This window comes from Nelumbo nucifera, chromosome 7 (genome assembly GCF_055504915.1).
Source record: "Nelumbo nucifera cultivar China Antique chromosome 7, China Antique-T2T, whole genome shotgun sequence".
Classification (NCBI taxonomy): domain Eukaryota; kingdom Viridiplantae; phylum Streptophyta; class Magnoliopsida; order Proteales; family Nelumbonaceae; genus Nelumbo; species Nelumbo nucifera.
The window spans coordinates 21,454,081-21,472,904 of record NC_142655.1 but is presented as its reverse complement, the minus strand read 5'-3'; the positions used below and the strand labels follow the sequence as shown (position 1 = coordinate 21,472,904).

At 39.7% G+C, this 18,824-nt stretch overlaps 1 protein-coding gene and 1 pseudogene across 2 annotated transcripts; both read left to right on the top strand.

Moving 5' to 3' along the window:
- The first annotated feature begins 3,201 nt into the window (after window positions 1–3,201).
- LOC104593596 (tryptamine hydroxycinnamoyltransferase 2-like) lies at window positions 3,202–4,816 on the top strand. Its single transcript, XM_010253515.2, has one exon. The coding sequence runs from the start codon at window positions 3,290–3,292 to the stop codon at window positions 4,577–4,579; it is 1,290 nt and encodes a 429-aa protein (XP_010251817.1). The 5' UTR covers window positions 3,202–3,289; the 3' UTR covers window positions 4,580–4,816.
- Window positions 4,817–16,359: 11,543 nt separating this feature from the next.
- Window positions 16,360–18,162, top strand: LOC104593597 (tryptamine hydroxycinnamoyltransferase 2 pseudogene; annotated as a pseudogene). Its single transcript, XR_016078703.1, has one exon. The product of XR_016078703.1 is annotated as a tryptamine hydroxycinnamoyltransferase 2 pseudogene (transcript).
- Window positions 18,163–18,824: the final 662 nt, after the last annotated feature.

The following is an 18,824-nucleotide window of genomic DNA, read 5'->3' as shown; positions in this document are numbered from 1 at the left end:
ATTGTTTTTTAGGTTTTTTTTAACAAGGGCAGAATTGGAAATTTTGGTTGATTCCGATTCCAGATTCTAGTTGAACCAAATAGTAACAATCGGAATCCGATTTTGATTCCTGACTGAACCAAATAGGTGCAAGGAATAAGTGATTCCTAAGGATTTTGATTCTAATTCCGGTCCTATCCACAAACCAAACGTAAGTGGATTAGTCGGAAATATAAACCCAATACCAATGGCCTTGCAAGGGGAAATCCTAGTCCAAGGGATGGAGTAATAAGTAGAAGTGTAAAGTGGGTTGTGTCGAGTCAGCACGCCATGGCCCACAGGCGACCCATGCAAAGTGTGGGCCATGCCGCCCTCCCAAGTGAATAGTTTGGGGGTCGGCCCGACATGGCCCATGGCCCAAGTCCGTTCGGGCTCGTGCCGTGCTGCAGGCCGGATTGGCTCGTGGGCCAGCCTTGGCCCAAGCCAGGCCATGGATCGGGCCAAAGTTATTTTTTCCTATTTATTTAAAAAATTGAAAAAAAACTTAAAATTTTAATTTTATATGAATTTTGATGTATACAATTGCTTATATATATATAATAATTAAATAAATTAGTATAATAAAATTGAAAACAATTGTTTATTTTATTAATATATTATATACTATATACTATTATATAATTATAATTTATATAATATATGTAAAATATATAAATATTATATAAAATATGTATAAATAGTATATATGGGTCGTGTTGGGTCGTGCTGGCACGCAGGCAGCGGGTGACACAGCCCGGCCCACAGACCTAAAACCCTAGGCCCCACATGGCATGGACCATTATATCGGGCCTGACACGACCCACGTGCTATCATGTAGGGCCGTGCCGAATTGGTCCAAAGTTGGGCCAGACCACGGGCAACACGGCCTGATTTACACCTCTAGTAATAATTAGGGATAGCAAATGAAATTTTTCTTAATGCTTTTTGTAATTCATATGGTGATTGTAATTCGTTGCAAGCTGAATTTCTAGCTGTTTGGAAAGTATTCAAAGACTCATCAATTTAAGTTATTTGAATTGAACATTGAGATTGAAAGTGACAACAGCACTATGATTAACATCATGACAGGTAAAAGCCCCACCCCATGGTTAGTTTAATACATCTACTACAAGATCAAGACCTTGATTAATGGGCACAACATATTCAATTTTCTCATGCCTACAAAGAGGCAAATAAAAATGCTAATGCTCTAGCAAATGAAGGTATTGCTCATGGTTCTATGAGAGTTTATAATTCTATCATTAGCCTGACTTTCAAGATAAGAGTCCTAATTTATGAAGATTGATGTGGTTCCCCGTTTATATTTATTCTCCCTTGGATAGTGGCCGGTTAATAAAATTGCAAGGTCTTAGCTGCCCCTCCACCTCCACCTGGAGTAAAGTTTGGAGTTAAGAAAATGGTGTTGCAACCACTATCAAATATCACATGTTTATTGGGTTCTCATATTTCCCACCCCACAAAGTTATTAATGGTGCATGGCACCGAATATCAAAAAAAAAAAAAATAACACCATTCATGTTATATAGTTCAAAAATAAACTTTTGAGCCAAACCTAAGTGATGAGTAGATAACGCCCACCCCCCTTCAATAGTTTTTATATCAAAATATATTTAAAATATTTTTATATTTTAAAAAATTTCTCTTAATTATTTTAAATGATTTTAATTTAAAAATTTTGGGGATTCAGGTTTCCAGTAAAGAACCTGTCTCCGCTAGGAATCAGGGATAGAGGGTCATATTTATCCCCAGTGGGGATCGGGGTTAAGGACAGAGATTTGCTTCAAAGTTGGGATCGAGGACGGGGAATATGGTCCCCACCCCATTTCCATAGTTTTATAATTATGGGCGACCTTGTCCCTATCCCAAGCCCAGATAAATATTATTATGCTTAGAGTGCGGGCTAGGTTGGACTAAACAACCTATAAAATTGTTAATACACTATCAAAATCTGGTTTGAGATCTTTTATGTTTTTTGTTCATTATGCTACACAATGAGGGTAGCTCAACCCCATAGCTTCTTCTGGTTCAATATTAATAATTTTTATTTAAAAATAGTTAAAAACTTAAAAGTAATGCAAACATGGATTATGCTTAGATTTAATTCAGTCTAATTACAAATTTTGCATTGCTCTAGGTGCAACTTAAGGGATTGGATCACATTGAGGATCAACCAAAGCCTAACCTAAAGTCTTAAACTTTGGGCTTGGGCATAGATTAATTGAATTATGACTAAACAAATAATTTATGGATTAATTTAATTATTAATGAAGTAAAATAACTAAAATAGAATACTAATGGATAATATGAAAAAACAATTATTTATTAAATAATTAGTAGTAATTTATTATTTTTAATAAAAATTATTAATGTAATCAATCTAAATTACTAAATTATTTTTTGTAACAAATTATTATAATTATCAGTTTCCACTGTTTTACTTTTCCTTGGGATCCCCGCTAATTAGAAATATAAAATAAGAAGGAATGAAGGTGCTATGAAAATATTTCCATTGGGGGATTGGCCACCACCACTAACCGCAATTGAATCGTCACACTGAGGATTCAGTCGTGGTCTTACGAAGCCTTAGACCAGAATACTAGGTGCTAATATGGTTTAAGAACCAATATATATAGCATGGTGGTAATTAGTAGCTGTAAGTTGTAAACGTTGACGAAGAATGAAATTCCACCTTCCAAGTGGAAATGGGGAAACCGAGTCATCTCATCTTGACAACGAGTTGTTTACCCATTGTTTTAAAACTTTTGACCTTGACCTCCACCAAACTCCAATATTTTTATTAGCCCATCATGAGGGACCATAGTCCCATTAATCCTAACCCATTGAGTAGCCAATAAGCCCAGCATCATGATGCTTCAATTAATTTCAACCATCCGATGATTAATTAACATATTTCTCTTGCAAAATACAGTAGTCAAGAACTCGCCGAAAAAGAGGGCATCATCTCAACATGGAAAGTAGTGGCTTACACATAGGCCCAGGGTTCTTTCTTTAGAGGCATTAAAATAATCCAACGCATCAAACATGATATGAATGAAGACCTTATCATTTATTAAAGTGCAAACCTTATCACTAACAAATTAATACACGGTGGTTTGCTTCACCCTGACTTCATTGTTTTCTCTATATAAAATAAATCAATTGTTTTGGAGAAGCACCAGAGCCTTAATTATTTGGCAAAAAGTTCCTAGAGCCTGCAATATTAGACATTGTAGGAAATTAAAGCTCAAAAATGGCTATTGGGTTAATCAGTAATACCATCTTGAAGGCTTCTTCTTCCCCAGATTTTCCCACCTCCAATGATCTAATACCTCTCAACCTCTTTGACAAAGCAGCCTTTGATATCCATGTCCCCGTCCTGTATGCCTTCAGGGCACCAACGCCATCTAATGAAGCCATGAAGGAGGGACTCTCCAAAGCTCTTGTTCACTATCCCCAGCTCGCAGGTCGGTTCATAACCGACGATCATGGCCGCACTTGTATCATTCTAAACAACGCCGGTGTCCGAGTAATTGAGACCTATGTACCAACATCCCTGGCCAAGCAGTTGCCCTTCAGTCCAGCCTCGGAGGTGGGCAACCTCCTCCCACCTTTAGAGGGTGTCCAAGAATTACTCCAAATTCAGCTCAATCGTTATGCCTGTGGTGGTGTCGTGATAGGCGTAACAGCACACCATCGTGTTGCAGATGGCCAGTCCATGAGCTACTTCACCATCTCCTGGGCAAGCCTAATGCGTGGGCTCGACATTGAAACGCTTCCCTATCACGATCGAGCTGCTGTTTCTGTCCCAAGAAACCCACCCAAAGTGGAGTTCGATCATTCTTCCATTGAGTTCCGAAAGAGCACTGCATCGAACACTAATAATTTTTCATCTTCCATTGCCAATTTGGTAGTCCACCTCTCAGCTGACTTCATAACCAAGCTCAAAACCAAAGTATGCCAAGGGCACCAACGCTTCAGCACTTTCGAATGCCTTCTTTCACATATGTGGAAGAAGATCACACAAGCACGGGGCCTTGCACAGGACGAGTTCACCCAAGTGAGGGTGGCCGTGAACGGCCGCGCCCGAATGAAGCCACCTGTGCCGATGGAGTTCTTTGGCAATTTGGTGCTCTGGGCGTATCCAAGGTTGATGGTGGAAGAGTTGTTAAATGAGAGTCATGCGCACGTCGCCAAGGCAATCCATGAGGCTGTGGCTAAAGTTGACAATGAGTATTTCCATTCATTCATTGACTTCGGAGAGTTATCTACAGGAAAAGAGGGAGAAATGGTTGCGACAGCACCAGAGATTGGAGATTCGTTGTGTCCTAACTTGGAGGTGGATAGTTGGTTGAGGTTCCATTTCCATGATCTTGACTTTGGTGGTGGAGGGCCTTGTGTTTTTCTTCCTCCAGATTTGCCTGTTGAAGGGTTACTAATTTTTGTGCCCTCCTGCAAAGATGAAGGTGCTGTAGATGTGTTCCTTGCTCTCTTGCATGAACACGTCGAGCTCTTCAAACAAATTTGCTACTCTCTGGACTAGAACTGCATAGGGAAGCTAGCTTAAGGCGCCTTTGATATCAGAAACTTTTCCTTCTTTCTTTATGTGGTCATAAGGTGTTCTCTTTGACGCAAGTCATAACTAATTTGTTTGGTTTCTCTTTAAAAGGAGTATTCATTATATATTTGTATATGTATAATAATATAAAAGATGGGAACTGTATTGGGTTGTTTCATTATCTTAGTATTTGTACAAGAAGGTATGACAATCAAATTTATATATGATCAATACTCTATATATATGTATGAATTAGGGAAACTATTCTTTTGAGGGAAAAGTTTAGGCATGATTAAGATAATTGCAAACTTATCCTCTTGAACCATTTTTGTTTGCCTTGTTGCCACAACTTCTATTCGTTAATTTGAATTATCCTTCCTAATTACGTGTTAGCTAGAGTTCCACTTTAGGAGCTGATGTAACGCAATCTGGCTGTTCCCTCGTGTCAGATGATTCAGATGCTAATTTGGATGGTTTCTTGTCAGGGCCGAGCTATGCTAGACCAAGCTAGATGTGGCCAAGCTGACTTATTCTACAAGAAAGAGTATTAGAGTGCCCAGGTTGTCTTTACCCGGGGTGGGCACTCCGATGCCTTTGTTAGTAGAGAATTTCACTGTCAAGTGATATGTCAAATCAACTGTCTGGAGGGCGTGCAGGATAGGTTGGCTCAGTATGGCATTATACAGGGAGGGAGTGGCGACCACTAGAAAATCGTGATCAAACCTAACTGTGTTAGAGGCGAACCCGCCTCAACCGGTATCTTCACCTAGACAACGGGCCGGACTACTTCCCCGCTGAAGCTGACCAGGGGTATGTCGTAGGTCTTTTCTGCCAAACTCCATGCGCTCGAAGGCTTCCAGGAAAATGATCTTAGCGGAGCTCCTAGAGTCGACCAATATCCTCTTCACTTCAAAATTGTTGATTAACAATCTCACTACCGAGGCGTTGTCGTGTGGATAATGTATTCCGCGAGTGTCATCTTCTGTGAAATAGATCACCTCTTCTCTTCGAGGGCACTTTAGCGGATTGTCACTATCATGCTCGAGTTCCCTGACTGAATTATTTTCGGCTGAGGTGGTGCATCCAGCTACTATGTACCCTCCGGTGATCATGTTGATGACCCCTCGAACAGGCCTTTCCTGCTGTTGATTCCTGGGAGCTGCTTCTTGCTCCCTATTTGTTTGAGGTGCTTCCTTGCCAAGCTCAGCAAGTCGGCCTTCATCTTTCACAAACTGCTTAAGGAAACCTCGGTGGTTTAGGTCTTCAATCTCATTCTTCAGGTTCCAGCAGTTCTTTGTGTCATGACGATGTCACAATGGAAGTGGCAATATTTATTGGGGTTTCTAGTGGTTGGGTCGCCCTTCATCTTGGGCGGCCACTTTACATAGTTGGTTGATTTTATTTGCATTAATATCTCTCCCCTTTTTGCATTTAGGGGGGGTAAAGGTTTTATTGTACAATGGTGGGGTTCCAGATCATTGGTTTGAACCCCATTAAGGAGACTTACTCTTTCTTCTAGGCGAGCTACTTCGTCGGCTTCTTGGTGGCCTGCTTCTTTTAGGAGACTAACTTCTCCTTTTCGAATTGTTGTTGCCTGCTTTTTCTTTAGCTCACTTTCTTTTTCTAGACAGCTCGGATTGCGGTCCTAGTGCTTCTTCTGCCTTTATAAATTTTTCCGCTACGTCAAGGAATTCTTCCATAGTGGATGGCAGGTTTAGTTCTATCTCCCAGCATAGGTCGGGGTGACGTACGCCATTCTTGGCCACGGTAAGCTATACAGTCGGGTTCAAGTTTGGGATTTGCAGACGTTCCACGTTAAATCATCTTATGTACTCCCAAAGAGTTTCATTCAGTTTTTGTATTACATTTAGCAAGCAGGTCGCTGATTTAGAATGTTTCTTACTTGTTATAAAATGTGTGATGAGTAGGTTGGCGAACTGGTTCCCATTTTTTATGGAGCCAGGAGCCAACCCTGAGTACCAGAGTCGAGCTTCTTCTCTGAGGGTAGTAGGAAAAGCGATGCACATGCTCGCGTCATTAGCCCCATGAAGCAGCAATAGAGCTTGAAAACCGTCAGCATGCTCGACCGGGTCTGTTACACCCTTGTAGGTCTCGAAGGTAGGTGCTCTGAAGTTCTTTGGCCTCGAGGCCTAGAGAATTTCCCATCCAAGTGGTGACTCCCAAGTTATGAGAGGTTGCTTAGATGAAGCGCCTACCTGGCTAGTCGCTTTGCTGTTTGCTTTCTTGTTCATCACTCTCCCTACTGGGGCGAGCTGACTTATCTTTGTGGCACAGTGAGCACGTCTTCGACGCCTTCTCTTGGATCCCTCAAATGAGCTAGCGACCTCTACTCTGATGGGAGTCGTAGCTCGACTTTCCACCAGTAGCTGGTTCTGATTTTGGCCGAGGACTTTGTCAACTGAGGGTTGGTTGTGAATTGGCCCAGGCACTTGGTTTGAGGCCTAGATCTGACTAGGAACCCGGGTTGGGGCCAGGTCATGGTTGTCAATTTGACTCAATCTGGCATTTTGTTGCGGTACCTACTGGGGTGGTTGTACCTACTGGTTTTGCTGCCTGTGTCCAGGCTGGTGTTGTTGTTGTTGTTGTTGTTGTTACTGTTGTTGCCCCCCCCCCCTCCACCATGGAGGCTAACTTACTTTCCCAGAATTTGAGTTGATCATTCATCCCTAGCACACACTACACCAGGTCGTTGAACTAGCGCACGTAAACCCCAGTAGGAGCCACTGCAGGCTCAATTGCAGGGGAGGTGCGTTCGATGGTACGATGGCAGGGTTCAGAGGGACATCAATCTGTTTGATGATCATAGTAGGTACTTGATTGTTATTGGTGGGTTGGTTGCTTGAAGAAATCAGTAGTCCTTAAAGTTTTTTGAAAAAAAACAAGTATTTAGCTTTTTGTAACAGTTCCCACAGACGGCACCAATTAATGTAGCGTGATCTGGTTGAGATGATATGTTCTGCAAGAAAGGAGTATTAGAGTGCCTGGGTTGTCTTTACCTAGAGTGGGCATTCCGATGCTTAAGTCAAAGAGTGCTCTGAAAGTCTTAATTTGAGAGAATGAGAGAGCTCGAGAGTTTGTAATCATGCGTACCTTTAAAGTAGAAATGGGTTCCTTATATAACGTTAGTGGTCTGAGTCCCCATACAACGGGTCTTCTCATCCCTTACAATGGGTCTCCTCTTTTCACGGAGCCGTTTCCGCTTGATCTGGTGAATTATTTTATCGGTTACATGTTCTGCATGAGGGTTACGATCTGTCCAAGTAACTCAGAGATGTGCGATGCGGTAGGTCGGCCTAACGGTCGTATCATTAACGCTTCGAAGATCTTAGGCTGGTAACATTTCTTCGAGACAAGCCTGCAAGCTTGCCCGCAGGTCACCATGTATTGCTACAACTCAGCCGATCTTTCGAGGTAGGTCGCTTTGAGTTAGGAGGCCTGCTAGCTTGACCTGGACGAGGTGCTAACTTGCTAACCCGGTTTGCTTAGTCAGCACTGAGGTATCATTTGAAGTCCACGTGTCGCAACATGATTCGGAGGACCAAATTACCCCCCATCAGGAGCTATTCAGCCAAAGAAAATCATTGTGTAAATTAGAGAAAAAAAAAGTTTACGGCTAAGTCGGGCGGGATGAGACAAATTCGTGGATCCCTATTCCCATGGAGATGGGATGGGATTGGGATTTCTAACCCCATTGTAGTACGAGACAGGAACAAAAACCTCGTTCTACCCTACCCTATTGCTATTTTCTAGGCACTAAGTGACCACCGAACTACAAGCGACTTCTTGGACAATATATGAAATTGTTGTCCATGACATCATATTCATGTGCATGACTGTTACCCAGAAAATCTCGTGAAATTTTCTTAATTGGACAATCTAACTGTGTTTCATCATCTGAAAGATCAATTGATAATACAAAGTCTTTTTTTTGTTGTTGTTGAATAATGTCCAATGAAGTGGACTGAAATTACCCCTCTTACCAAATACAAAACCTGTTATATCACTTTTGAAGACAGTGATGAAGACAACCAATTCATGTTCCCTTTTATCCATTTTGACTTAGCCTTGTTTTTAAGGACTCATTATATTAAATAGAACTAATTAGCAAAACATGATTCATGTATTCCATCCCATATAGTTGAGATAAGATTCAATGATGTAGATGATGATCATGGAATTGTAGTTTAGGCATGTAGTCCACCCCATCACACCAACTTGTGGAAGAGAGAAAGAAGAGTAAAGTGGACTTACTGCAAACAGGTTTCAGGTAACACAGTCGATATACATAAACAAATGGCGATGATCATGGAATTTTGAGCATGTTGCTTTGGTCTCCCGAGAGATCAGCTTCAGTCAGTGCAACGTCCACTACAACAGCTTTTACAGCCTTGCATCGGGAATATCTACATACTAATGAGCTTTATTTCCTAGTGAGATATTCCCAATGCAATGCTGCAAGAGAGTGTTCGAACAGTCTGAGCATGGATTTGCACTGATTGAAGCTAAACTCGATTTTGTAGGAGTGGCGAAGTAAAATCTGCTCTAGTTGGACACCAAGTCTGTGAAGCTGCTGATTTGGGCCTCCGCTATGCACAAGATTCCCAAAATGCTGACAGTAGAAGTGCACAAGGAGATATTTGTCAAAAGAGTGGTGGTGAAGGGACCGGAGTTCTTGGTTTCGCGATTGAACTGGGTGCTCCGATGGGTAGTAGTCGACAGGGGACGGGTAAGGACGATGATGACTTGGAAAGTTCTAACTCACTAGATGAAGCTGATGAGGCATTGAAATTTGGGGGCCTCTCTAGTAGTAGAAAGTTACATAGGCTCGTCAACCTTTACGTGGATATCTCTCTAAAAGCATATAGAAGAGGTGGGAAAGCAATTAGGGGTAGGGGAAGAGGAGGAAGAGGTAAAGCCTCAGGTTTTTAGCTTTTGAAGACTCTGGTCTTGGAAGTTTTAGGTTCAGAGCTTAATCCTCCACAAAGATGTGGTGATCTCTCTAGTTTTTCTTATTTAGCAAGGGTTTTGTAAATTCTAGACCCTATCCACATCCCTAAACCTCTTAACTCCTACCCACCCCAAAACCCATAGTAGGTTGGATTTGAGAATCCAAACCCTCCTTGCATTCAAGGGTTAGTAAATTCAATAGGGAGTAGCCATCCCCCAACACATAACCCCCTTCCAACCCAGGTGCAAGTGTGATTCGATCCCAAGTCTCCACTATGAACAACAGGAGACTTTACCAACCAGTTGGTTGGCAGCTTGCAACCTAGTACATAAATTTTATATGCTTCCCAACAATATGCAGGTTTGGGATGGTCGGGTTTATCTTAATACTATGCCCTATCCATACCCATACGAGTTGTAAAATCCCAAAATCCGTCCCCCCACCTGAAAACCGATCTCCAAACAAAAAAAAAAACTGTCCCATCGGGGAGGGTAGGGGTGGGTACCCACCAGGTAGAGTAGAAATTTCCATCCCTACTGAATTTGCACCAATCTTTGTGTCTTTGGTCTCATAAGCAGTCCTTTGGGATGTAGTTCAACTTGGATAGTGTTGTTGGTTTTCTGTGACTTTCCAAGGGTTAAACTTATGGTTTTGTAATTTGCGGGGTCCATCTTTGTGAAATTGTTCTAGAAGCAAAACAACTTTTACAAGATCACCGATTTCAAAGGTTAGCTTCTTTCTTCACCTATCTAATACTAACGTGCCCCCCACATCCCAATGCCATGGCTGGATAGCTTGATACTAGATGTTGCGGATCAGCTGAACGTGATACCGATACTTTAATCCTTAGCAAGGATTAGCTGAACGTGATGGTTGTTCAGTGGGTTGTAGAACCAATGATAAGGTTCCACACCGGTAATAAATTACATGGGATCTATAACTTTCATTGTGGGGCCCATGAATTTATTACTGGTGTGAAACCTTATCATTATTGAACAGCCATCACATTCAGCTAATCTGAATTCTGTTAGCTATTGTCACCTAGCACACTCGATCAATGGATGGTTCCTTACTAGATTTGCATTAATCTTTGTGTCTTTGGTTTCACAAGCAGTCCCTTGGGCTAGATTCATAACCCTTCAACTTTCCATCTTCCCCAAGTTTAGAACCTTCATTCAAAACATGCTTTCAAGATCTATTCCAAAAGACCTAGAGAAATGTTGCCAAATGCAATGGTTTATTTTGGTTAGGAACAAGTTTTCTAGAATGATTTTTTATGAGGGGTAGTTTGGTCCTCCCAAATAAGTGGAAACACGTGGCCCCTATTGACATCTCAGCATTGAGTTAGCAGACCAACTTGGTAGGTTAGCTCGGAACACCTCGCTTAGCCTGAACTCCACCTCGACAAGGGCAAGCTGGCGAAGTCCATAAGATTATTGGTGACCTGTCCAAGGAGCCGGCCAAGCTGAAGCGAGCTAAGGCGACCCACGAGAGTGAGCTTGCTAATCGTTCCTAGCACCTCGCTACCAAAGGCACCGGTAGCACAACCGTTAGAACAGCTCATCGTACTGCACACCAGATCCTACTCGAACGAACTGTAACCACCACATGGAACTCACAACCAACACATTAATGCACCCAATACTGCGGAAACAGCTCCGCCAGAAGCTCAGGGCCGTTGCCAAGAGGCCTTGAGCCCCTGATGATTATAAAAGGCGTCCAAATCCACCTGGAAAGGTACGTGCACTAATACTCACAAGCTCCCTCACACTCTCAAAGAAGTCTTCATACACTTACTGATTTAAGCATTGGAGTGCCCTCCCTAGATAAAAGATACCCAGGCACTTTCATCTCTCTCTATCATCTGCAGTACACTTTAGCTCGAACACATCAGTATTAGCTCGGCAAGCTTCGGCTCAGCTCGGCTTAGCGAACCTCCATGTTAAAGTCTAAGTCGTTTGCCACGAGGGAGCATCCAGCTTGCATGAGATCAATTTTGGATGGCCCAAGCTAGAAAACTTGGCTAATCTTGGGTGATGTTTAGCATCGGTGACGATTCCTCCTTCTTGATTATCCACAAATCAGCGATTTTTGAAAAATCACCAAAAATTGTTGTTCGGTATCATTTCTAAGTTTATTTGGTATTGATTTTCTAAGGCTGATTACATTTGGATTAGAGTTATTATTCAATGCCATGTTGGATGCCATGTCATCTTCAAAAAATTGGAATCAACAAAAATCAGGAAATCACCAAAAAGGTGATCCCTGAAAAGGGTTGATTTCAATTTTCTGAGAATCACCAAAATTGGCCAATCAAACAGAAATTTCAATGTCAATTCCTCTAACACTAACATGGCTCCTGCATGGCAGTGATTTTCAAGATATTATCATTGATGCCAAACATCACCTTAATCTATCATCAGACGAATTCAATTGAATGATCCCGATGATTCTTGATGATTTGAAATCACTCTTCAAATTGTAAACCTCTCCTACAATCATTACTCTACTGACAAGATCCCGGCCAAGATAACTTGGGAGGTTGCCAACGGTTAGGTTTGAACTCAAGTATAACAATAACCTTAACCAAAACAAAATCCCTTAGACTAGAACTTTTGTAAACCAAGGCCCAACTGCATACCTCAACAACCCCTCCTTGTTGTGGAATTCACATCTCCTCCCCGCTAGGGGCCGTCCCACAGCATATCCCCGCCGTGTATCAGGATCATCTCCTGATGATGACATCATCGATTCTGGTAATATTATCAGGAGATGTTCTCAATACACGACCGGGATGTGCTATGGGACATTGTGGGGCAGCCCCTTGTGGGGAGGAGATGTGATCTCCTTGTTGTGTGGATTTTCTTCTCCAAAAACCTTATAGTGGGAATCCTCCAAAGAGCTCTCCAGTTCTAATCAGGCAACAATATTTGATATTAACCCAAAAGAAAGGATTGAAAGAAAGAAAGTCTAATAATATGTGATTGGAGTCATAGTCATCGGATTATTCATGTCATTCTAGAAGGGAAAAGATTCCAAAAAATTTACTTGCACGAACAAAAAGGAAAATTTGGTGGTGGAGGTGAAGACAAGAAATTCTGTTCTTGAGTTGTCATTTGGAGCCTAAGAAGGGAGAAAGCAGTGGAAGAAAAGGTGGTCTAGTTGCAATCAATAAAGTATTTGAGGAAATTTGTGTCTTTTTATTTATTTATTTATTTTTTAATGTAACTTAAATTTTGAAAATGAGAAACAAAATCCATTAAGCTGTTCACACATGTAAGAGACTCTCTTATGCATATGCAATGTTGTCATGTCACTCCCCGATAGGGAGTGCAGTAAAATGTAAGGTCAAGTGTAGGAATTGATATGGGCTCTAAAAGGGCTAAATAGTTATTGATGATGAGTCGATGACGTTCTTTAGCTTTTGGGGTAGGCCGAATTTCAGCTTTTCTTGTGTTTTTTTTTTCTTTTCTTAATAAAAAAAATTATTTTACTACCAAAAACAGGAGTTATATATATATATATATATATGCAAATGGAAAGGGAATAGTAAGTGGAAGGGATGGATACATGTTGGTAGAGGTAAGGATTGTCACCCTTTATATATATAAAGGGTAGAAGGGAAAAAACACCTCCTAATTAAAGGTAACGATCATCACTAAAAGGATGGGAAAGGTGAAACTCTATCCAATAGTGTAATTAGGTTTATAACAACGCAAGAGAAAATACACCTTTGAAGAGTGAAATGAAAGTTAGGATTATCATAAAACTAGTAGCAACAATTAGGTTTTGTAAATGCATGCAGGCAATAAAAATTAAATGAAAGTCAATATTTTTGTGAAAAAGTAACAAAGATCAGGATTGTAATTACAAGTTTCTCAGACTTCTCTCTCTAAAGGTGTGAAAACTTATATTGTTGATGATATTGGTAAAGAAAATTGAAAAGTTCTGAGCATATCTTCTCAATCAAAGAAAATTCTGAACTTTTGACTACTCAGTTTGGCACCCCTACATGCACATCTCAGCGTGCATTGGGGAGATGTTCCCAATACACGGGTGGGAGGTGCTGTGGGGCGCTAATTTGATCTCCCCCAGTCCATCCCATACTCTAAATTTTATTTGAATTTTCATCTACTAATGAATTGGCAACATTGAATACTCTATGAAAATACATACAAATTCCACAATTAGGATGAATAGACATCATAAAATTTTATTGATAATGCATTAATCAAGAGTCTAAGACATAAATTATATAGATTTTTACAGATTAATACATACACAAATCCATTATTATGTTATTTTCTCCAACACATAAAAAATATGTAACTACTATATTTTATTTATTATATCATTTATTTTCTATTTTACTATTTTTACTTTTGAACATTAATAAAAAAGTAATTAAGTATTACATTCTCAAATGTTTGGTAAACATTAGTTTTATCATTATAAACATGGTTTTCAAAACCGGACCGGACTGGACGGTTGGACCAGAAAAATCGGGAACCGGTTAGGTGATCGGTTCCGTTTTTCCCAAAAACCGTTGATTTTGGTTAGAAAACCGCTAAACCGGGCGGTTAATTGTTCGAACCGTTCAAATGGCTTTGACAATTTTTTATTTTTTTTAATTTTTTAAATTTTTTTATTTTTTTTGTCAGAACGGTCCGAGCGTTCAATTCAAACGGTCGGATCATTCAACTCAGTAACCAAACCCCTGACCGGTTCGGTCTCCAGTCGGTTTTAAAAAACCATGATTATAAACAATAAATATTTTATTATAAAATATCAATTAATAATTTATAAAATATATAATCTTAACTTAAAATATATCAAATCTATTAAAATTTCTAAGATACATATCATATGCATATTCACGTTATTTAATTAATAAAATAATTATTTCATTATTAACGTTTTCACGTCTATAAATTTTCTAAAATAAAAAATATCTTTTGATATTAATGTAAATTAGTGTTGCTGCCAAAGTTGGGGCCGAGGGTAACAAGGGAATTTCGTTGATGTCCAAGGCCAACGGGTCTGACTTACAAGCAAAGGCCCCGAGTGTTATCATAGGGGTAGAGACTCCAACGGTCAAGTTAGCCAAGTGCCAAAGAGGGGTTGGACCAGGCTTGAGACGAGGGGTTAGAGCTTAGTCCTTAGAGGAGAAATCTCTTGGGATTCTAAATGCATGAAAGTAGAAGTGAGTTTACCTTGGGATGGAAACCCCTTTTTTATAGCTGAACTTGCCTTGGAGTGGTTGGAGGTAGTTGGAGATGTGCAGCTAGGATTGCATCTAGCCGATGCCACGTGGTACAATCGATCTGAGGCCTGCCAAGTATGCCTACATCAATTAGTGAATTTGATAGATTCAATTTAATATTATATTCTTGAATATTTTTTAAACAAATTTTTATTTCTTTAAATATAAAATAATTATTTTACTATTAATATTTTTTATATAAATGTAAATTTAATAAATTATTTATTCCATTAAAGTTTATAAATTGTGAATTTTGAATTCTGTTCTGTTTAATTTTTAATTAAAATTATTGAATATAAATATATGTATATTATTTATTTTAATTACATATAAATATTAAAATTAATAAAAATTATTATATTTCATTTATTATCACAAAATAAAAGATGGCTTAATACTTTAAGAAATTCACATCTACGCCCCATCAATGGAAAAAAAAAAGAAGAAGCATGCAGTGTATATACATCCTTCTCGTCAATATCTATCACCCCCCCATCAATGGAAAAAAAGAAAATATGAACCCATAAAACGATTGGCATAAATGGAATGCCACAACTCAATACCAATTCGTACCTATATTTCAGTCTTGGATGTGATTCATTTGGTTTTCATAGCTGTGCCGAATAAATCTGCAAGGACCACAACGAAGACCAAATCGAACCGGAAATCGCTTATTAAGTTATTATTATTGGGATTTGGCCACCAACCACATTTGAATCATCGCACTAAGGATTGAGTCGTGATTTTACCGGAGCTTAGACCAGAATACAAGATGCTAATATAGTGTAGTAATAAGCACTAACAGAACATGATAATTGAGCACTTGTCGTAAGTTGTAAATGTTGACGAAAGTGGGGAAACCGAGAGTGGTCTTATTGGTCCGGATGTAGTAGGCATGTTACGTAAGCACAACCGAGTAAGCATATAATATAATAGCTGTGTGACATATGTTCAGTTGGGTTTGGATGTAATAGGCACATTGGGTAAATATAACGAGTGAACAGGTAATAGCTGTGCATCACGTCTTAGTTAAACGAAATTATTCATTATTTTATTATTTTTATCAAAATAATTAAAAAGAAAAATATAAATGAGTCAACTTTCAATACATTTAAGTTTTTCTTTTTCATTGTTTTTATTTTTAATTATTTTAACAAAAATAATAAAATAATAGATAATTTCTGTTTAATAAAATAAAAACATTTAGATGAAAGACGCATTAATTAGGACATGTGTCACACAGCTATTATATACTCATTCCTTGTGACTCATTTACCACTAGCTGCCTGTTGTTTTAGAATCGTTGACATTGATATCCACCAAACCCCAATATTGTTTTGTCAGCCCATCAGTGGGACCATAGAGGCATAGACCCCATTGAGTAGGACAATAAGCCAAGTATCATGATGCCCCAATTTTTACTCCTGGGTCCATAAGCCGCTACTCGATTACGGTATTACCACTACGTGATTGGCTGATAGTCTTAAGTCGTACATGTGTAAACACATGTAGATGACGCGCCCTCTTATACATCACTCTTCAGACATTCAAATCCAAAACCATCAAACAGGATTAATATATAGTACTGGTGGAATAACAATCTGATCTTCACCTAATCACCTTCCATCATCATTTGTTAAGATGCAAACCTATCGTTGGTGGCTTGACCTTGACTTCATTGTTTTCTCTCTATATATAAATTAAGCAAATCGATCATTTGTGTTGCAGAATCACCAGAGCCTTTACTTATAGTTTGGCAAACAATTCCTAGAGCCTGCAATATCATACACTGTAGGAAATTAAAGCTCAAAAATGGCTATTGGGTTAGTCTGTAATACCATCTTGAAGGCTTCTTCCTCACATCATCCCACCTCCAATGATCTAATACCTCTCAACCTCTTTGACAAAGCAGCCTTTGATATCCATGTCCCCATCTTGTATGCCTTCAGGGCACCAATGCCATCTAATGAAGTCCTCAAGGAGGGACTCTCCAAAGCTCTTGTTCACTATCCCCAGCTCGCAGGTCGGTTCATAACTGACGATCATGGCCGCACTTGTATCATTCTAAACAACGCTGGTGTCCGAGTAATTGAGACTTATGTACCAACATCCCTGGCCGAGCAGCTGCCCTTCACTCCAGCTTCGGAGGTGGATAAGCTCCTCCCACCTTTAGACGGTGTCCAAGAATTACTCCAAATTCAGCTCAATCGTTATGCCTGTGGTGGTGTCGTCATAGGCTTAACTTCACACCATCGTGTTGCTGATGGCCAGTCCATGAGCTACTTCACCATCTCCTGGGCAAGCCTAGTGCGTGGCCTCGACATTGAAACGCTTCCCTATCACGACCGAGCTGCTGTTTCTGTCCCAAGAAACCCACCCAAAGTGGAGTTCGATCATTCTTCCATCGAGTTCCAAAAGAGCACTGCATCGAACACTAATAATTTTTCATCTTCCATTGCCAATTTGGTAGTCCACCTCTCAGCTGACTTCATAACCAAGCTCAAAACCAAGGTATGCCAAGGGCACCAACGCTTCAGCACTTTCGAATGCCTTCTTTCACATATGTGGAAGAAGATCACACAAGCACGGGGCCTTGCACAGGACGAGTTCACCGAAGTGAGGGTGGCGGTGAACGGCCGCGCCCGGATGAAGCCACCGGTGCCGATGGAGTTCTTTGGCAACTTGGTGCTCTGGGCGTATCCAAGGCTGGTAGTGAAAGAGTTGTTAAATGAGAGTCATGCCCACATCGCTAAAGCAATCCATGAGGCTGTGGCTAAGGTTGACAACGAGTATTTCCATTCTTTCATTGATTTCGGAGAGTTATCAAAGGAGAAAGATGGAGAGTTGGTGGCAACAGCGCCTGACATTGGAGACTCATTGTGTCCCAACATGGAGGTGGATAGCTGGTTGAGGTTCCACTTCCATGATCTTGACTTTGGTGGTGGAGGGCCGTGTGCTTTTCTCCCTCCAGATTTGCCTGTTGAAGGCTTACTAATTTTTGTGCCTTCCTGCAAAGAGAAAGGAGCTGTGGATGTGTTCCTTGCTCTCTTGCATGAACACGTTGAACTCTTCAAACAAATTTGCTACTCTCTGGATTAGAGCTGCACAGGGAAGCTTAAGGCACCTCAGATATCTGAAGCTAGCTTTCCTTTTCTTCATTGTTATGTTTTTTTATTTTTTTCCTGTTTTATTTGACGCAAGTCATAATTAATTTGTTAGGGTCTCAGATACGGAGTACTCATTTGATTTGTAACATCAACACGAAGAAGATGAGAACTGTACTGGGTTATTTCATTATTTGAATATTTATATATACAAGAAGGCTTGACAATCAAAGTTTATAAGTATATATGAATTAATTTAGGAAACCAATCTTTGAGGCTCTTGGGGGTGATGAAGACCATTGCAATCTTATTCATGGATTTTTTTTTTTTGTGGGCTTTAATTGGGAGATCTAATGAAAGAAAAATGTTTCACTAGATTTCATTTGTTACAAAAAAAAAAAAAGAACTTTCATTGATCTCATAATGAAAGTTCTGAAACGTTGCTACTGCATTTCGATGAAATTAGTTATTGGAAATGACCCCTAATTATTCACTAAAAATGACTAGTAATTTGGTTCTTTCACAACTTCATCTGTTTTCAAACAGCCCCTAATGCAATTATTATTAGGGGTGTTCACAGGTTGGTTTGGTTCAGTTGCAGGTTGTTTGGCCAACCGAACTGATTTGATCAAGTTGGGGAATTGGTCATCTGAAACTGATCGACCATTAGTGAAAACTAGCTAGTTTGGGTTGTATCAGTTTGTGTCAGTTTTCGGTTTGGTCAAATGCTTCAAAATAACGTAACAAGTTAAATTTAAAAAATTACAATGGTATTACTAAAAATTTAAATTTATAATATAAAATATTTTAGACTATGGAATATGGGAAATTTTCCACTTTCCCATATTAAAAAAAATTAAATTTAAAATATAAAATACTAATATACATCTATGG

Excerpts from the sequence above, each read along its gene's own strand:
- LOC104593596 (XM_010253515.2), top strand. The coding sequence starts at position 3,290 with ATGGCTATTGGGTTAATCAGTAATACCATCTTGAAGGCTTCTTCTTCC.